This window comes from Trachurus japonicus, chromosome 20, assembly GCF_045865225.1.
Source record: "Trachurus japonicus isolate A0001 chromosome 20, Traja_1.0".
Taxonomy (NCBI): Eukaryota; Metazoa; Chordata; class Actinopteri; order Carangiformes; family Carangidae; genus Trachurus; species Trachurus japonicus.
Genome location: NC_140926.1, coordinates 25,591,304 through 25,609,426, shown reverse-complemented (window position 1 = coordinate 25,609,426; position 18,123 = coordinate 25,591,304). Strand labels below are relative to the sequence as shown.

Here is an 18,123-nt window from a genome sequence, read left to right as displayed (position 1 = left end):
AAGAAGAAGAAGAAGAAGAAGAAGAAGAAGAAGAAGAAGAAGAAGAAGAAGAAGAAGAAGAAGAAGAAGAAGAAGAAGAAGAAGAATTCCTAGGAATACAATAGTGTCCCGGCAGCTTAGCTGCCCGGACCCTAATGAACCTACTCCTAAAACTATAGGGATTATGGCAATAGGCAAATTTGCCAAAATGTTGAAATACCCCTTTAAATTCAGATTCTGTTTCAGAATCAGTGTCAGATTCAGATTTGGATTCAAAATCAGATAAATAGGTATTGATTGCTTACACCAGAGCTGTGACAGCATCATGTGTCCAGGTGGCTGCTGGGTAATGGAAACATAATGTGTCTGGACCTTCACACCCCTATGATGTCACTCTGGTGGCTGGATGTTCCTGTCACTGAACACTGTCGGTGCAGTTTGTTTTCATCTGCATAGTAGCTATTACAGTGAGATTCTTTCTCTGTATTTAATCCCTCCCTGAGGAGCAGGATCTGCTGGATTTGCTGGATTTCTGACATAAGAACCAGTCTGGAGCCAAACAGGGGGTCTAACATGACACCATGTGATCTGAAAACTAGAAGCCTCCAGTAAACGGCCTTTACAGTGAAGGAGGATCAACAAGATGCACATATTCAGAGTTTTTCAGACCTATTATTACTGGCTGGAGGACACCATTACTGTCTGACCGCCAGCCTGGTCCACATACCTCTGCAGAGCTGCTGTCCAAGGGAGGGGGCTGAGAGACAGATGGACAAACAGACAAGCAGACAGACAAACAGACAGAAACAGACAGAAAGGATAGCATATATCTAGATCATCCAGCAGAGGGCAGATGTGTGATACGATATAAGCTGTGTTCCAGTTCAGGGGCTGATCCTTCATCCACCACAGGCCTGGAGGTCTGACCTAGGGAGGATCTTTAGTTTTGCCTGACCAGATGTACACGACTGAAGTGTCACCAAGTAAAGGGCCGGACCACAACAGTGGAATGATGACTGATGATAAATCCACCACTAGTCACAGGCTGCCTGGGTATCGACCTGGTGACTTGATTTAGGCTTAGGGCTACACCTCTTGTAATATTCAGTCTACTGAGCCACTGTGGTTTCTTAGGCTGCTAGTAGGGAAGAGGAGGAGCACTTCCAATACACTGAGCCCCCCCGTTACACCAAATAAACAGGTTTAATTAGATGTGTCATTATCACTAAATGAGGTACCTGAGTAACTAATAATATAAGGCAGAGGGAGAGGGAGGCCTCATGCTAGCTGATAGGACGAAACTGACCACCAACTCTACATATCAAACAGAGGGAGTTAGACTAAGGGTGCACTCACACTGGGGCCAGTTGTCCCCCCAAATGGAGAAAATGTGCTTGGGCACAGTGCTATTGCCTAGTGTGAGTGCACCCTTAACGACCTGTAAAACACTGTAATATTTTGGAGTGATTAGAGATTAAACCATTGTGAATCCCAGACAGAGGCTATGATCTGTGTGAGAGACATAGTAAGAAATATCATCTGTCTTAAGGTGTCCACCTGGTAGAGCACAAGTCCAGCCAGTGACCCTTTGCTATGAGTCATTCTCTTTCTATCTCTGAGTGTAAATCTGTGTTCTCTAACTTTCTGTCTGTCTGATCACAGTTAAAGGGATACGCCAACATTTTTTTTTCGTGTCGGGCCGATCTTCGTCTCAGAGTTGACAGAACTCTCCGGTAAGGCATCTTGAGCGGTCAAATGCCGGTAACGGGACCAGATCGGTCAAAACGGAGGGTTCAAGCAAAGACGGTTTATTTTGGTTCAAGCGCTCTACATTGAGGGTAGGTTAGCTTCCTGTTTCAAAGTAAAAACAAATTCTATCGTCATGGTTTTCTGTATGTAAAGGGCAACGGGTGTTTTATTTTGTGAGAGTAACCAGAATTGCGTTGGTCACAACAGCTAGCTTGAGTAGCGCCGAATTCATCCGAACAAAATTGTAAACAGCTGGAATTTAGACAAATTAACGACACACTGCTGATCTAAACGGCTACTTTCTCGCCTAAACATGTTTGAAATGTGGATAAAGTGATATATTTACAGAGTTTAGAGCTTAAATGAAATCAGCTTCTGGCGGCTGATTTCGGCTCAGGTAGGAGGCAGGCTAACACTACCCATACACTTCCAGCGTTTGAGCTAAGCTAATCATGGGCAATACAGCTCTATCTCCCTTGTTACTGCACGCACAGTCGAAAGGATGGTGTCTATCTGCTGGTCATGGACTCGGGAGTGAGGCAAGACACGAACAAAAAGTTGGCGTATCCCTTTAACAGACGTCCAAACATGTACTTGGCTTTGCCTTGGTCTTGAGGTTTTAATGTCTTTTAACGTTCCTACTAACTTTTAGAACATGCGCTTCAACTGGGAGCAGCAAAGTCTGGTAGCTCTGAGTTTTTGAGTTTTTACTCAACATTTGCTTTATTTTTGTTGTGTTTTTTGTTATCTACTGATGGATGCTTCTCTGGGGAGAAGAGATTCTTCAGAGATGAGCTTCTTTCATTGAAAATGGACAGATCTGGAGGACACCACCATCCTGTCCTCAGATGATCTGAAGAGATGCTTTTGTGGTGGTTGTTGTGCTGCTGCTGGTGCAAAGTTAAAGGCTTGGAGGTGGAGATGTCCTATCAGTCCTTTCTGAGGTCAGTCATCATTGGAAATATCAACTCTCTGCCCAACAAGAGTGATGAAGAGCTGGAGATATTGGTGAAGACTCAGAAAGTAGACATTTATTTTATTTTTTCGAATCATAACAACACTTGTGTACATCCCACCTAATGGCAACTGCTTAAGTTCCATCTGAAGTTCTCCATGAAGTTGTTGCTAGGATACAGACTAAACATCCTGAGGCACTAGAGCACTGAAGAAGGAGGAGGCAATTCTGGACGGCCTGGATCATCCACTTCATGGCACCTTGACTGACCAGGAAAGCAGCAGTGGTGGACGGCTCCTCTCTCCTTGCTGCAAGATGGAGGAATATAGTAGTGGGGCAGATAAGCAAAATGATTTGGCCCCTCCACCAATGATCCTGATCCACCCAGCTGCCTCTTCACCATCGGTCCTGCTCCACCCGGCAGTTCCTGCTCCACCCGGCGGTTCCTGCTCCACCCGGCGGTTCCTGCTCCACCCGGTGGCCCTGCTCCATCCGGTGGTTCCTGCTCCATCCGGCGGTTCCTGCTCCATCCGGCGGTTCCTGCTCCATCCGGCGGTTCCTGCTCCATCCGGCGGCCCTGCTCCATCCGACGGCCCTGCTCCATCCGGCGACCCTGCTCCATCTTTCTTTCTTTTTTGTGTCATTGTCGTGTGAGCTACTACACTAATATGAATTTCCCTCCTCGGGATGAATAAAGTATTCTCTACTCTCTACTCTACTCTACTCTAACTGAGCTGAGACCCAATATCTACATAGAGTAATCCTCAAACTGCCCATCTAGTTTTTTTGTCATATTATCATCTTGGACTACGACAGATCAACCTGTTGAAGCTTTTGTGGCCCAAGACAAAAAGGACGTATGAGAAGAAGCATTTTAAAATTCAAATGTAACCTGTGAAGGCTGAGGCCCGGGACTGGGAGACAGCTACACTACATCAGACAGAGTTTCTTCCTCCCTGTTGCTCACCTCATCTGGTTCCAGAGGTTCAATCATCGGGGAGTCGTCGACACGATGTAAAGGTGAAGAAGCCAAACGCTTCTCCCACTCTGTCATCCCTCCTTCCACTCCTGACTCTAAGAAGGAGCGTCTGAGAGCGGAGATGGTGCTCTGAGGTTTCTGCTCCTCCTCAGGAGTCCCCAGTGTCTCCTGAGGACACACAGACAAGAGGACAGGTGAACATTGAGAACACTGAGGACAGACCATGACAACATCCTGCTTACTGAAACAAGATCTACCTGAGTTTTCAAATCCTCATCCTGGTCAGACTGTCAGAGAGAGACGGACAGGCAGAGAGACAGACAGACAGACAGACAGGTCAATGTCTTTCACACAGTATGAGCTGTGAAGCTGTGAAGTGTTCATTCATCTCCAGATATACCTCAGTAGCTGTCAGGTCTCCATCCACAGCTGTGTCCGTCAGCTCCGTCTGAACACAAACACAACTCAACATCAATTCAAGTGCATCATGAACAATTATTAAACTATGTCCAATAGTGGTTAGGACCGCAATTTTAGAACCGTTCGATTTCCGTCACAGCGCCACCTACTGAGTGGAGGGTGCAGTTACCAGCAGTTTATTTTTATTCTTTGCTGAACCCAACTACTTTCTTATTTCAGTGTTGGGTAGTAACGCCTTAGTACTAACGCATTCTTGTAATTTGATTACCTTGTTTTTAGTTATTGAGTAATGAAAGGTGTTATGATTTCTAGTTACAAGCCCAGCCTGACCTCCACGGTCCTCTCCACTCCTGTCACACACAGTTGACCACCCGACTTACTAGTATTTGGTACTAACGTATTGTAACAGACTGACATGTTGACATTTAGGTTCATGTGTTGTGATGTTATCTATCACTGTGAATATGATGGCTAAAACCTTTCACAGCTCTGTGTGTCTGTGTTTTCCTTGATGTCAGTGAATGTGTTATACAGTTGAGAAGCCTGTCAATCATTTTTGTTGCTATTTGGTAGAGAAGAGGCAAAAATCTGGATTAAAGTAATTAATTAAACCAACTTGATGTTTTGTTGTTTCTCTAAGTAACAGAATAAACCCACTGGCTATAGTTTTTTATGTTTTTGTTTTTTTTCCAAAAAAGGTTAGCATGTAACATTATAGCATCCATGTAAGTTAGCATGCTAACAAGCGAACGCAGTTGCGGCAAAATATCGTAAAAGTGTCATACTCGAGGAGTATCATATTAGCAAACTTTACGAAGGGTAAACTTATCAAGTAACACATAATGTGGCAAACAAATAGCAGATAGATTTAGAGTAGTAACCTCAAACAATTAAAACTGTAAAACTGTATTCACTTTCTGCCATCTAAAAAAATCCTCTCTATATATTAAACATTGATTTACCTCTGACCCCACAATTTTATATTATCCCCCAAAAAAGAAGCTATCTATTCATGTCCTATTATTAATAGCTAGGAAGATGATAACTGTCTTGTGGTTAAAACCACTCCCTCCTGCTATAGCCTACCCCAGTGGCAGGAGAGAGTGAAAAAGGTATAGTGATGGAGAAGATAAGCACACCTTCATCTTAAGATGGACATTTTCACAACAAGATGGGGCCCTGTAAGCAAATACTTAAATCTACCAATGTGAAACATTGTCAAACTATGCTATCTCAGAACTGTCCAAGTGTATTTGTGATTTAGAAACAGTCCAGTGAGCCTAAGTTGTTTGCCAAACTGTTATTTGTTTGACTGTTCAGTTTATACATTTCATGAATAATCTTGGTTTTTTTCATATGTAGGCTATGTAACAGAAAGATATGTGCTAATACATATGAATGCCAATAAATACTTGGTTCAAAAAAAAAATCCTCTCTAGTCCTTCTAAACATACTGTAGGTGGCGCTGTGACGAAAACCGAACGGTCCTGAAACTGCAGCCTCCGCTACAACAGCTTCACCCTGCTCAACTACACAGACTACATGTGGACATGTGTGTGTTACCTTGGTGTCTTGCTTCTGAGGAGTTGGAGGACTCTGCTGGGAAATCTCTGTTACTCTGGTCTCCTCCTCTTCCACCTCTGCCTCCCTATTGTCCACCTCCATCACCTCCTGCACCTCCATCACCTGCTGCACCTCCTCCACCACCAGCACCTCCTCATCTAGAAGACAGAGGACAAAGAGAGAGGAGGAAGAGGAGACAAGGAGACAAGAGTGATAATGAATGAATGAATGAATGAATTTTATTTATTTCGGTATATATCAAGCTTATATAACCGAAAGGGTGTAGGTTGAAGCCAAAGCTTATATACCCCTACCCCTTTTACCTTAAAAAATTTAAAAAAAAATATATATACTGTATATATATATGCATTAATACAAAAGGATCAGATCACAGACATTTAAAATTAATCAGTACACTTAAATTTCTGATCACAACAAAATAAAGAATTGTACACAGCGCATAACCCAAAATAGTACAAAATCATTGAACGTAATTTTCCATACTGTAACGAGAAATTATGTTGTTCTTATAAAGTCTTTTAAAGCGGACTAGAGTACAGCATAATTTAATATTTTCAGGACAATTATTCCAGATGTTAACCCCTCTAACAGAAAGACGGTGATTTTTTACAGTAGTTTGAGTCTTTGGTTTCTCAAATAATAGTGGTCTTCTCAGGTTATAACTGGAATCCTTCATTTTAAACAGATTCTGGATATCTTGAGGAAGAAGTTTATTTTTTGCTTTGTACATGGTTTGTATTGTAATGTAATCAACTAAGTCCCTGAATTTCAAAATGTTCAGGCGACTAAAGGTTTATTACTGATGATTCTAATAGCCTTTTTTTGCAATAAAAAATAGAATTTGTATTTGTTATAATACAGTTATCATGTTGATTTTAATATGTCTCCTCTGATTGGCCGTCTCTTTACCTTGGTCCTCCCTCCTCTCGTCTGTCCTCCTCTCAGGTGTCACCGTGGTGATGAGGTCACTGAAGGCGATGGCTTTGGACGCTGCGTAAAGCCCCGAGCCCATATCTACACACACGCACACAGACACACATAAACACACAGGCTGTGATGTCATCAATGTTGGCGTCGGCGTCCGCAGGGATGGTAACCATAGCAACCATCGGGCAGCTGCAGCAGAAGAAACCACAGCGACCGCTTGTGGCGCTGTCTGCCGGTTCCCATGTTCATTAGCAGCAAAGCGTGACTTGCAGCTCGTTGTCGAGGCAACGGCGTACTCAGCCAATCAGAGCTCAGGGCGCATGCAAAAAAAACAGCCTGGGCCAATCAGCCAATCAGCATTCAGGACCACATAGTGACGACCTAAAGTGTCACACTTCTTGTCATCCAAACAAATGACTTGATAGCGCCACCAACTAAAAACCTGAGCTCTGTGCTTCACCGTCGTGCAGGAGAAGTAGCAGGATCACAGAACACACACAAAACCTCATGCACCCACAGTCTTAATTCAACAGGAAGTCGGTCATTTTGTTCCAAATGTTCACTTTGGGCGCCATTTTTGCGATTTGGGGACCTCATACTTTGAAGGGATAGTTCAACATTTTTGTAAATTCGCCCATCGCCATAATCCCTAGAGTTTTAGCAGTAGGTTCATTACCTTTAATTGTCGGTGCAAGCTGTTTTTAGATCGGCAGGGCAGAGACGTGAGCTGCGCACTATTTCCATGTTTCCTTCATCAAACTAAATACACAATCCAACAACTCCAAAACACTCTGGTGGACAAATTGTGATCCGTAGATTCGCCACGCTATGAAGTATAATTATGTAACATTATGACATACATGTATGAAGCAAATACTCTGAACTACTTGCTTTTGAAATCACTCTGTCCAGCAGCCGTGTCTGGTAGTTCCGGCTACGCATTTGCCTCGAAAACAACTCTGTCTCTTAACGTTCTGTTATTATCTCATAGCGTGGTGAATGTGCAGGTCACAACTTGTCCACCAGAGCGTTGTGGAGTTGCTGGATTGTGTATTTGATGAGTTTGATGAGGGAAAGCCTGGAAATACCATATGCCTCCGTAGCGTTAGCTGAACAGCTCACATCTCTGCCCTGCCTATCGAAAAACAGCTTGCACCGACAATTAAAGGTAAAGAACCTACCACTAAAACTCTATAGGTTATGGCAATGGGTGAATTTGACAAAATGTTGAAATATCCCTTTAACAACCTCCTCCCAGAGAATACATCCAATTGATTGCATATTTGGTCTGCCTCATCGTCACAGCTTTGTTGTTAAAAGCTATAAAAGCTTAACGTTTTGTCACAGGGCGTGGCCATGCCGTCAATTTACATCATTCACCATAAAAATTCAAATCACTCACATTACGACCCACAGTGTCCACACTTATTCAAACTCACCCTGAACACATCCATGTGTGAATATTTAGTGTTACTCATAGCACAACAGGAAATATCATCTTTTCCAATGGGATCCACTAACCCCACACAGTTGACCTGATCCACCTCATTCTTTGTCACAAGATCCTTGAATGACAGCTGTGTGTGTTAGTGTGGTGGCCTGTCTGAGGCAGTGTTGGGCATGTTACTTTTAAAAATTAATTTGTTATAGTTAGTCCCGCCCCCCCGGGATCTGCACCCATGTGCATTTCCCACTGTCATGAAGACGTTTGTCTGGCCGGCGCGTGTAGATTTGTTTTGGAAACGCCGGAAAGAAGACGGGACTTGTTTGAAAACTTTTTTTTTTAGCAGCTATCTGCAGCGTGCATATGGATGAGGTATATCTATTGGTATCGTTTTGTCAGTGGTCCGACCCGACCATGCCTTCCAGAGGTATAGAATTAGACTACTTAGAAATAGTGTATCTTCACACTGATGGGCTCATTTGCTGCTGTAGGTAACAGAGACACATCAGCAGAAACCAGAGACTTTTGCGTATCCAGTTAAAAGCTCCATACCGGGGCTTTAAAGTAACTCAGTGAGTTGGTTAGTTCCAAAAACAGCTTTTTTCTGACTAGTTGCTAAACTGAAAAACAGTAATACAGTGTATTATTTTGTGATGGGACTTCTTGAGTCAAGTAACGGTGCATTTTATTGTCAGTAATCACTGGTCTGTGGTGACACTGTGAAAATTGTTCCTTGCCAAGAAATCTCAACTCACTATAACTCCTGCTGACATGCTCCTGACCCCTGACTGGCCAACATTTTACAATCTGCAAATTGTAGACGTGTGTGTGTATATTAGGTTATTCTCACAGCACCACCTAGTGGTTGTTCCTGCTGGCTGGTTGTTCTCACCCTCACACTTGATCTACAAACAGTTCAGGTCTTAATGATAGTTTGGTGTGAATATTGTGATTATTGATTTAAGGGCTTGGCTGTGACTTTATATATGTATATACCATCAACACACTGTCATTCAAACTGTTCTCAAGTCAGCTTGTAATGAACACCATAGTGCCTAGTGTAATGGTCATGGTCACAAATATAAATTATTTCTTCTTTCATTTTGTTCCTACTTCTGCCAATGGAAGTGAATTATTTGGCTTTCAACTGTTTCAGCAACATGTTTTAGTTTTCAGCTTTTGCATAGCCACCTCCCACAGTTAAACATTCTGACGTCTAACTTTTCAAAGCACTGTATTTAAATTAATGAGAGTTTCTGTTTCAACCTTTTTAGCATTCCTACAGAAATCACCTTCAGATTTTTGCCAACTCTAGACATTTTATAGTTTGCCCACAAGGAACATGTTGAAGTGGATGATGCTGTTCTTTCTATGCTCCACCAGGCCCAGGTAGTTACAGTAGATATGAATAATGCTCTTTGACTTTTCAAGTGTGTTGAACACAACGTCCTGTCAGAGGTCTAAGCCCAAACTTCAACCTAGGAACACACTTATACTCAGTATGTATGCATCAAATAGCAGCAGCATGCCCTGCAGGAGTCCAGACTCACTCAGGACTTGTGGACAAACACATGCAATGTAAGATGTAGAACATCTTAGACAACACCAACCACCATCTCCACAACATTCAGGCAGGTCAGAGAAGAAGCTGATCATCTCACTGCAGGACTGAGAGCTTCAGGAGATCCTTTGGTCCAACTGTCATCAGACTGTAAAACACCTCAGTTATAGGGTCTGCAGTCTGCAGAACCAATTCAATTACCACTACTATACTACTACTACTACTACTACTACTACTACTTCTACCGAATGCCATGAAATGTTTGAGAAAGGTATGAATTTTTGAAAATGTACAAAATAGGTGTGAATTTCAAGTGAATTGTGCAAAATGGCTCAAAAATATCAAGAAAGATGAACTGCATTCTGAAACAGCAGACAGTTTAAAGCCCCTGTACAGACTTTTCATTTAGTGTTGATTTTGGCGGCCCCTGTGGACGGAAGTGGTGGAATGAAGACTGCATTTCCCACTGTCATGAAGACGTTTGTCTGGCCGGCGCGTGTAGATTTGTTTTGGAAACGTCGGAAAGAAGACGGGACTTGCTTTTTTTGTTTTTAGCAGCGTAATATATCTATCTGTATTGTTTCGTCAGTGCTCTGACCCAACCATTCCTTCTAGAATTAGACTACTTAGAATAGCGTATCTTCACACTGATGGGCTCATTTGCTGTTGTAGGTAACAGAGACACATCAGCAGAAACCAGAGACGTTTGCGTGTCCAGTTAAAAGCTCCGTACTGGGGCTTTAAATTAATCCAATTAATTAGTTAATACAGTTACACTTGACAGACTTTGGACTGGACAATCTGATGTGAGAAAAGTCTGAAAGACCTCCTGGCAACAAATTTAGTACAATCTAACCTCAACAGCTAATCCTTCAAACTGTTCTACTGTAACACAGTACAATCTAACCTGATTCAGTCAGAACAGCAGCCTAACGCTGAAGAGGTCTAAGTGATGCTAAAAGCTGCTCACCTTGACTAAAGTACTTGGTGTCATGTTAAAGTGGGGGAGCTGAAGGCTGCAGTCTGTCACTGACAGAAGCTGCTGCCTGTCTGTCTGTGTGTGTGTGTGTGTGTGTGTGTGTGTGTGTGTGTGTGTGTGTGTGTGTGTGTGTAGAGTCGGTTAGAATGTAACATACTGCCAAATATTGCCTGACTAAAACTATTATGTAATATAAAACCAATATAAAGGTCATGCCATGTTACAAACTATACTTTACTTACTTTACTTTATTTGTTTATTTGACTGGGACAGTGCACATCAATCTACATATAAAAACATGTAAATGTGCCGGATTGTAGCATCGATGCTAATTTCCATCCGGAGTCCCAGAACATAAAGACAATACATGTGTTTGTGGTGCTGGTCAGTCTGTCCTAGTGTGTTGAGTCACAATAACTAACTGAAGTAACCGCCATATGTTACACCACAGTCTCTAATTAACTGATCTGATTAAAAACTCTAAATCTTCAATCTGCTCTAAAGCGTTTCACTCATTGAAGCAATAGGTGGAGTTGTGAAGAGATGATTTCTCATGACGTGAACCAGACCAATACTTCAGTGAAGTTTGTTTACTCGTGCACAAATGACAGCTCTAATGCCTGAGTGACTGGTCTCTCCCTGAGTAACACAGCTGTGACTGTGATATAGTGTTGTCTTGCAAAGTAACTAACCTATGGCACGGCAAGGCAAGGCAATTTTATTAATATAGCCCGTTTTTACAAACAGTTTGTCTCAAAGGGCTTTACATGGCATCATAACAACATCCTCTGACCTTAGACCCTCACATCCACTGAGGAAAAACTAAAACCCTTTTAACAGGGAAAAACCGGAGAAAGCTCAGGGTGAGCAACAGAGGAGGGATCCCTCACCCAGGACGGACAGACGTGACATAGATGTTGTTACAGACAAGACAGATTACAGTTTATGTTGGCCTTAACCTCTGAGTGGCATCTCACCTAACACTTTTATTACTCACACAGCCTACTCATCCAGATAGATTACAGTTAAGATCATATAGATGTATACAGATAAATAAACAGTATGGCAGTTAATAGTCTATAATAGAGTGGCTGCTACAGATAAATCAATGTATAGGAAATGATTTGTCGACTTAAACTATTAAGGTCAAGTTATGTTCTATTAATTGCAGCAGCAGGAGTAGCAGGAGTCAGAACATACGGGGCAGAACTCCTGCGTCCTTCCTCTCACACTATCACACACAGGAAGAACAAGACCTTCATCACCCTGCTCTGATGGATATGTGGAGGTCACGATTACACAAACTCATCAACCCAACCTGCTCTCCAAATATTATGAGCCTATAGGGAAGCACTAACGAAGGGAAAGACCACCTCGGCCATTACTGCAAAAGGACAAGATGCATTTAACAGAGTTAATACTCATCAGAAACATTAACACAGTCTGACAAACATCTCTGAATGACGCCAACTCTCTGCTACAGAGACTCCATGACTTATTCATGACTTCCCTACATCCATTATTGTAATGCTCTTCGTCTTATACCCATGACCCGAGTCTTAAGCTGTAAAATACACAAAAACATGTTTTTTCATCCAATTTGTTTCTCATCTCTTGGTTAAATCATTTGGCTTCCTCATCCATGAAAATGTTGGTTTTAATATTTTTTGCTGTGGGCCCCTGGGCCTTTAGTGTCAGTATACACATTGACTTCAATTGAACCTTCCTCTTACAGCTTTCTGCTCCCATATCTTGACCCAAGTCTTAAATCAGCTGTAAAACACGCTAAAACAATTATTTATCATCCCATTTGTTTCTCATCTCTTGGTTACGTTGTCATGCTTACTTATCCATGAAAAGGTTGGTTTTACATTTATGATTTCAGTTTTAACTCTCATTATTGTTCTTATCGTTATAACCAGATCGTAGCCGGCCCTAACAACACAAATGTCATCATTTTAACCAGAGCATTTTAGAATTTTGTGTAATTTTTTTGTTTGTTTTATTTTGTTTAAATATAGGTTCTCTTCAAAAAGCCTTGATGCAATAAACACATTTCTGTCGTACTTAAACGCATTAAAAACCTAAAAACGGGTCAGTGGCGACCCTGAAGGTTAAATAAACATCATTATATAGATTTGTAAAATGTTCTTAGGTGACTTAAAACATGTGATTGTATGTGAGTGAGATTTGATCCCTGAACCTCACTGAAAAGCATTGGACATGTAACGTAATGTTACCAACTAGGGCTATGATAGTAACAGCATACTGTATACCATGATGTACCATCATATACTACAGTATGATAAATGTGATGCCTAACATGGGTATAATGGGAAGTAATGGGTGAGAGCCTATAAAGAAAACACAGCAAACCAGCCCTCATAATGAGTGTTTGACTTGGTGGCCAGAGTTTCTATGTTTCTAAAGCAGACACATTTGTTACCAGACTATGGGGTAAATGTTGTCTGCAATTTAACTGGGAAGGACAAAATGTCAACACTCAGCTGTTATCACCTGTAAATTCTTCTCATGTTACAGTATGTGCGGGTGTGGACCTGACAACATGATTTGATTACATCAGCAGAGTGTGAGAGCTGACTGGACAGGAAAGAACAAAGCTGATCCCAGGTGTATCTCAGTAAAGCAGACAAGCCTGTAGAGCCATTCAGAACACAGCACCCCGGCCCGCAGCAGGATGAATGAAGTGAAGCGTTCAGAGCTGTGGCTCAGAGCAGCACTGCAGCACTGCTGTGCTGCTACTACAGCCAGCAGCAACACTCCTGCAGTAGTGAGCTCTACCTGTGTATGTACCACCATTGGCTTTGGGAGAAGCTGTGATGGCTGGAGAGCCAATCAGAGAGGCTGTGGGCGTTCTCCGTGAACCTGATGACCAATGAAAAACTTAGTTCACAAACCATACAGGAAATAACTGATCTCACCACATTCTATTACTGTATGCCTTCATTTAAAATGTCATAACCTTTTCTTGCATATGCTGGTTTCATTCCATCACTCTGCAGGTTGGCCTGGAGATCGCCTGTTGAACACAGTCAAAGTCTGCTCAGAGATCACTGAGCAGAGCAGCCTCGTCCAGGTCTCACCCCCTCATCACATCAACTGACACTGAAACCAGCCCACAGACAGTCACAGGACTTCACAAGACCTCATTCACATTTTATCTTCTGAGTTTCAGTGGCTCCGCTGTCCTGGCTGCAGGACACAGCGGAGGAAAGCCACCTTTGTCCCCAGGGCCATCCAGCTCCTCAACTCTTACTTAAAGGGATATTTCAACATTTTGGCAAATTCGCCTATTTCCATAATCCCTATAGTCATAGCAGTAGGTTCGTTACCTTTAATTGTCGGTGCAAGCTGTTTTTGGATCGGCGGAGCAGAGACACGAGCTGCACGGTATTTCTACATTTCGCTCATCAAACTAAATACACAATCCAACAACTCCAAAACACTCCTGGGATGTAGTTCCGGCTACGCATTTGCCTCGAAAACAACTCTGTCTTGTAATGTTACATTATTATCTCATAGCGTGGTGAATGTGCAGGTCACAACTTGTCAACCAGAGTGTTTTGGAGTTGTTGGATTGTGTTTTTAGTTTGATGAGGGAAACGTGGAAATACTTACTTAGCTTGCACCGACAATTAAAGGTAACTCGTAAAACTATAAGGATTATGGCAATAGGCAAATTTACCAAAATGTTGAAATATCCCTTTAAGTACTTTACAACCGCACTACACTAAGCACTTTACTTGTGTGTGTTTTTTATCTGTGTTTGTCAACCCTTGACTGCTGTGTCTTTAAGTCTGTGGCATGTGCTGCCTTTTAAAGCTGCTGTCATGCTCTTTTAAATTGCCCCCAGGGGCAAATAAAGTGTTTTGGAATTGTATAACCGGACTGCTGTACCTGAACCCCCAGAACCTGCAGCAGACAGCTCAACCAGCTCAGCTAGCCGTCTGTAGCAGGTTTCTGGTATCACAACTACTACCAGGTGCAGCACTGCAACTGGGACCAGAACTACAACTGTGACTACAATTACCAGTGCTACTACTGTGACCACTACTACTTGGATGTACTTGGGACAATACTACTAGTAGAACTAAGACCACAAGGACCAGTACTACCAAAGGTTCCAATAGTAGTTACAAAGAACAGTACTAATGATATGACGTGCGGGCCTGACCAGTACTCTAGTACCATTACTCCTGGAAACAGTAGGAATATGGATTACTACCTCCGTCCAGGCTGCGGCTCAGTATGTTCCTCTTGCTGATGCATCGTGGGAAATTGGGTGCTGGTCTGGAGATCTGAGCGCTGGCTCTGCGACTCTGAATCTGAGTCCGACCGCTGTAACGAAACTTTGATCCCAGGGACAGAAACTTCTTGGGGGGTTCCTCAGGAGACACCAGCCTGAGAGGGAGCAGAGGGAAACACCTCACATTATAGTAGTGAACACACCACACATCACATGACCTTGAACGCACCCTGACCTCAAGGTAACGGTGTGATGGTTTGCTGTGGTTCATGACATTGACGTGTCCTATCTTGACCTTGAATGCACCACAATGCACCACACATGACATGACCTTGAACATAGACAGCTAGATGCTATGACCTCAAACACACCACACATGGTGCCATGACTTTGAACCAGTGATGGGAATAACGGGGTTAAAATAAACGTTGTTACTAACAACGTTACTTTTTTCAGTACGACAACGAGTACTCAAAAAAGTTACTATTTTCCCATTACAACACCATTACCATTACTGGCAATAAAGTGCACCGTTACTCAACGTTACTTGACTCAAGAAGTCCCATCAGAAAATAATATACCCGTTTAAAGGGATACTTCAACATTTTGGCAAATTGGCCCATTGCCATAACCCCTATAGTCATAGCAGTAGGTACGTTACCTTTAATTGTCGGTGCAAGCTGTTTTTAGAACAGCCGAGCAGAGCCGTGAGCTGCTCAGAGCTACGCTACGGAGGCTCATGGGATTTTTTGGTTTTCCTCATCAAACTCATCAAATGCACAATCCAACAACTCCAAAACGCTCTGGTGGACAAGTTGTGAGCTGCACATTCACCACGCTATGAGATAATAACGGAATGTTAGGAGACAGAACCGTTTTCGAGGTAAATGAGACTGCTTGATGAACAACTGTCCCTGAAGGCAACACGCATCAGCGGTTTTGCATGAATTTCCCTCTAAAACAACTCTGTCTGGTAACGTTCCGTTATTATCTCATACTTGTCCACCAGAGCGTTGTGGAGTTGTTGGATTGTGTATTTGATGAGTGAAATGAGGGAAACCAAGAAATCCCATGAGCCGCTGCCGGCTCTGCTCCGCCGTTCTTTCTTGCACCGACAATTAAAGGTAATGAACCTACTGCTATGACTATAGGGATTATGGCAATGGGCCAATTTGCCAAAATGTTGAACTATCCCTTTAAGTGAACATTATATACACATTATTTTCAGTTCAGTGCTTGGTGCAATTGCCCCGTGGCCCTAATGAAAAAAAAGGAATACCGGTAGTTACTTTTCCTGGCAATTAATTACTTTTATCATGTAGTAACTCCCTTACTAACTGAGTTACTTTTGGGGATAGTAACTAGTGACTATAACTAATTAATTACACTAATTACACTGCTTTGAACACAACAGCACTAACCTGAAGAAGGAGTGATGCTCCACACACACCTTCCACAACCTCTTTGCTGCTCTGTGGTTGAACAGCTTGAAACCAATTGTCGACTCAAACTGGTCAAACTGGAGACACAGAGACAGAGACCCTTGATCTGCACACACATTTTACTGGATTTAGTTCGAAGGACAGGTGGCACTGTAACACATTTTTGAGCAGTATTACACAGGTTGTTCAAACATCAGCTGTGATATATATTCGTATTACAATAATACAAAATATTACACGTGTAATTCTAATATTACATATTAGAATTAGAATGGGCAATCCTCCAGTTACTGTTAATACAACATTTGTAATCAAAGTCAAATACATTTGGTTTAATGTCCTCACTACATTACCAAAAACTACGTCACATTAGATTTACTACATGACAGTCTCAACAAATGTAATTGATGACAACCTACCACCCACATGATCCTGTTCAACACCTACTGCTACTCTTGCTCTCTGTGAATAGGATGTGAATGCTGAAGCAGTGCAGACCTGGTTGCTGTGAGACAGTGAGGTGGTTATCATCATCATCACCCCGCCCGCGGCTGTGACCTCACCTCTCCTGGTCGGATCTTGATGTAGAAGTTGTTTCTTTTGTACGAAATCTTCAGGATCTTGGGCCACGAGAACCTGTTGATCCTCAGTCGGTCCCTGTAGACCAGCAGACCACTGCTGCACACGCCCAGCATGATGTCCACGCCCTCCGAGTCCTACTCACACACAACACACACACATTTATCGATTTGTTAATGAAGACGAACCCCATGTGATATGATGATATATCCCGTTCTCTATACTTATGTAACAACTGTTCCTATGGTGACAATTTTACATAGATCAGTCATCTATGACCATGTGATCAAATGTTGGACTGACTTTATTATGTTGAGAACATGACACTACATCAGTTCAGTAATATTAGACCAACCATGGAGGTAGCAGCTTCTAATAAGTAAAGCAGGGATATTTCAGCATTTTGGCAAATTCGCCCATTGCCATAATCCCTATAGTCATAGCAGTAGGTTCATTAACTTTAATTGTCGGTGCAAGCTGTTTTTTGATCAGCAGGGCAGAGATACCAGCTGCTGAGCTAACGCTACGGAGACATACAGTATGGTATTTCTTGGTTTCCCCCATCGGACTCATCAAATACACAATCCAACAACTCCAAAACACTCTGGTGGACAAGTTGTGACCTGCACATTCACCACAAGAGTGTTTCGAGTTGCTGGACTGTGTATTTGATGAGTTTGATGGGGAAACCCGGAAATGCCATTAGCCTCCGTAGCGTTAAAGGGATAGTTCAACATTTTGGCAAATTGTCCCATTGGAGTTTGATGAGGGAAACCAAGAAATTCCCTTAGCCTCCATAGCATAGCCCTGAGCAGCCTGCTGCTCCGCTCCGCCGTTCTAAAAATAGCTTGCACCGACAAATAAAGGTAACAAACCTACTGCTATGACTATAGCGATTATGGCAATGGGCCAATTTGCCAAAATGTTGAACTATCCCTTTAACATCGACAACAACAACAACGGACATCCATAGAGGAGAAGCTGTAAAGCTGTCCTCATAATAAACTATTAAACTCACTGCACAGCTCAGAAGCTGCAGAGTCAGCTCGTGTTAAGGTTGAATGTTTTCTTGTGTGTTCCTCAACACATGACTGACATTTGGAAATCAGTCTTCATCTGCATCTTAAATGCCAATATGACATCTTTTCTTTTTTTGTTTTAGAAGCTCTGTATGAAACATGCTCTGCTGATGACCAGGTCTTAGTGTACATAAGCCTGGATGTAAGTGGGCCATGTCAAGCTGCTTCTTCCCCTCAAG

General features: G+C 42.5%; 1 protein-coding gene across 8 annotated transcripts in view; it reads right to left on the bottom strand.

Annotated features, from left to right (window-relative positions):
- Nucleotides 1-18,123, bottom strand: part of LOC146967009 (band 4.1-like protein 3) — a 52,250-nt gene that overhangs the window by 22,475 nt on the left and 11,652 nt on the right. For 5 of the 8 annotated variants that reach the window (XM_085763216.1, XM_085763222.1, XM_085763223.1 and 2 more), the window contains 10 exons: nucleotides 16,850-17,002; nucleotides 16,266-16,363; nucleotides 14,824-14,999; nucleotides 13,380-13,463; nucleotides 6,576-6,680; nucleotides 5,646-5,803; nucleotides 4,063-4,110; nucleotides 3,920-3,949; nucleotides 3,651-3,830; nucleotides 707-736 (listed from right to left, as the gene is read on the bottom strand). In XM_085763216.1, the coding sequence (XP_085619342.1) occupies nucleotides 707-736; nucleotides 3,651-3,830; nucleotides 3,920-3,949; nucleotides 4,063-4,110; nucleotides 5,646-5,803; nucleotides 6,576-6,680; nucleotides 13,380-13,463; nucleotides 14,824-14,999; nucleotides 16,266-16,363; nucleotides 16,850-17,002 (1,062 nt within the window). The remainder of the gene's footprint in view (nucleotides 1-706; nucleotides 737-3,650; nucleotides 3,831-3,919; nucleotides 3,950-4,062; nucleotides 4,111-5,645; nucleotides 5,804-6,575; nucleotides 6,681-13,379; nucleotides 13,464-14,823; nucleotides 15,000-16,265; nucleotides 16,364-16,849; nucleotides 17,003-18,123) is intronic. The other 3 variants (XM_085763218.1, XM_085763219.1, XM_085763224.1) reach the window with 2 other exon arrangements.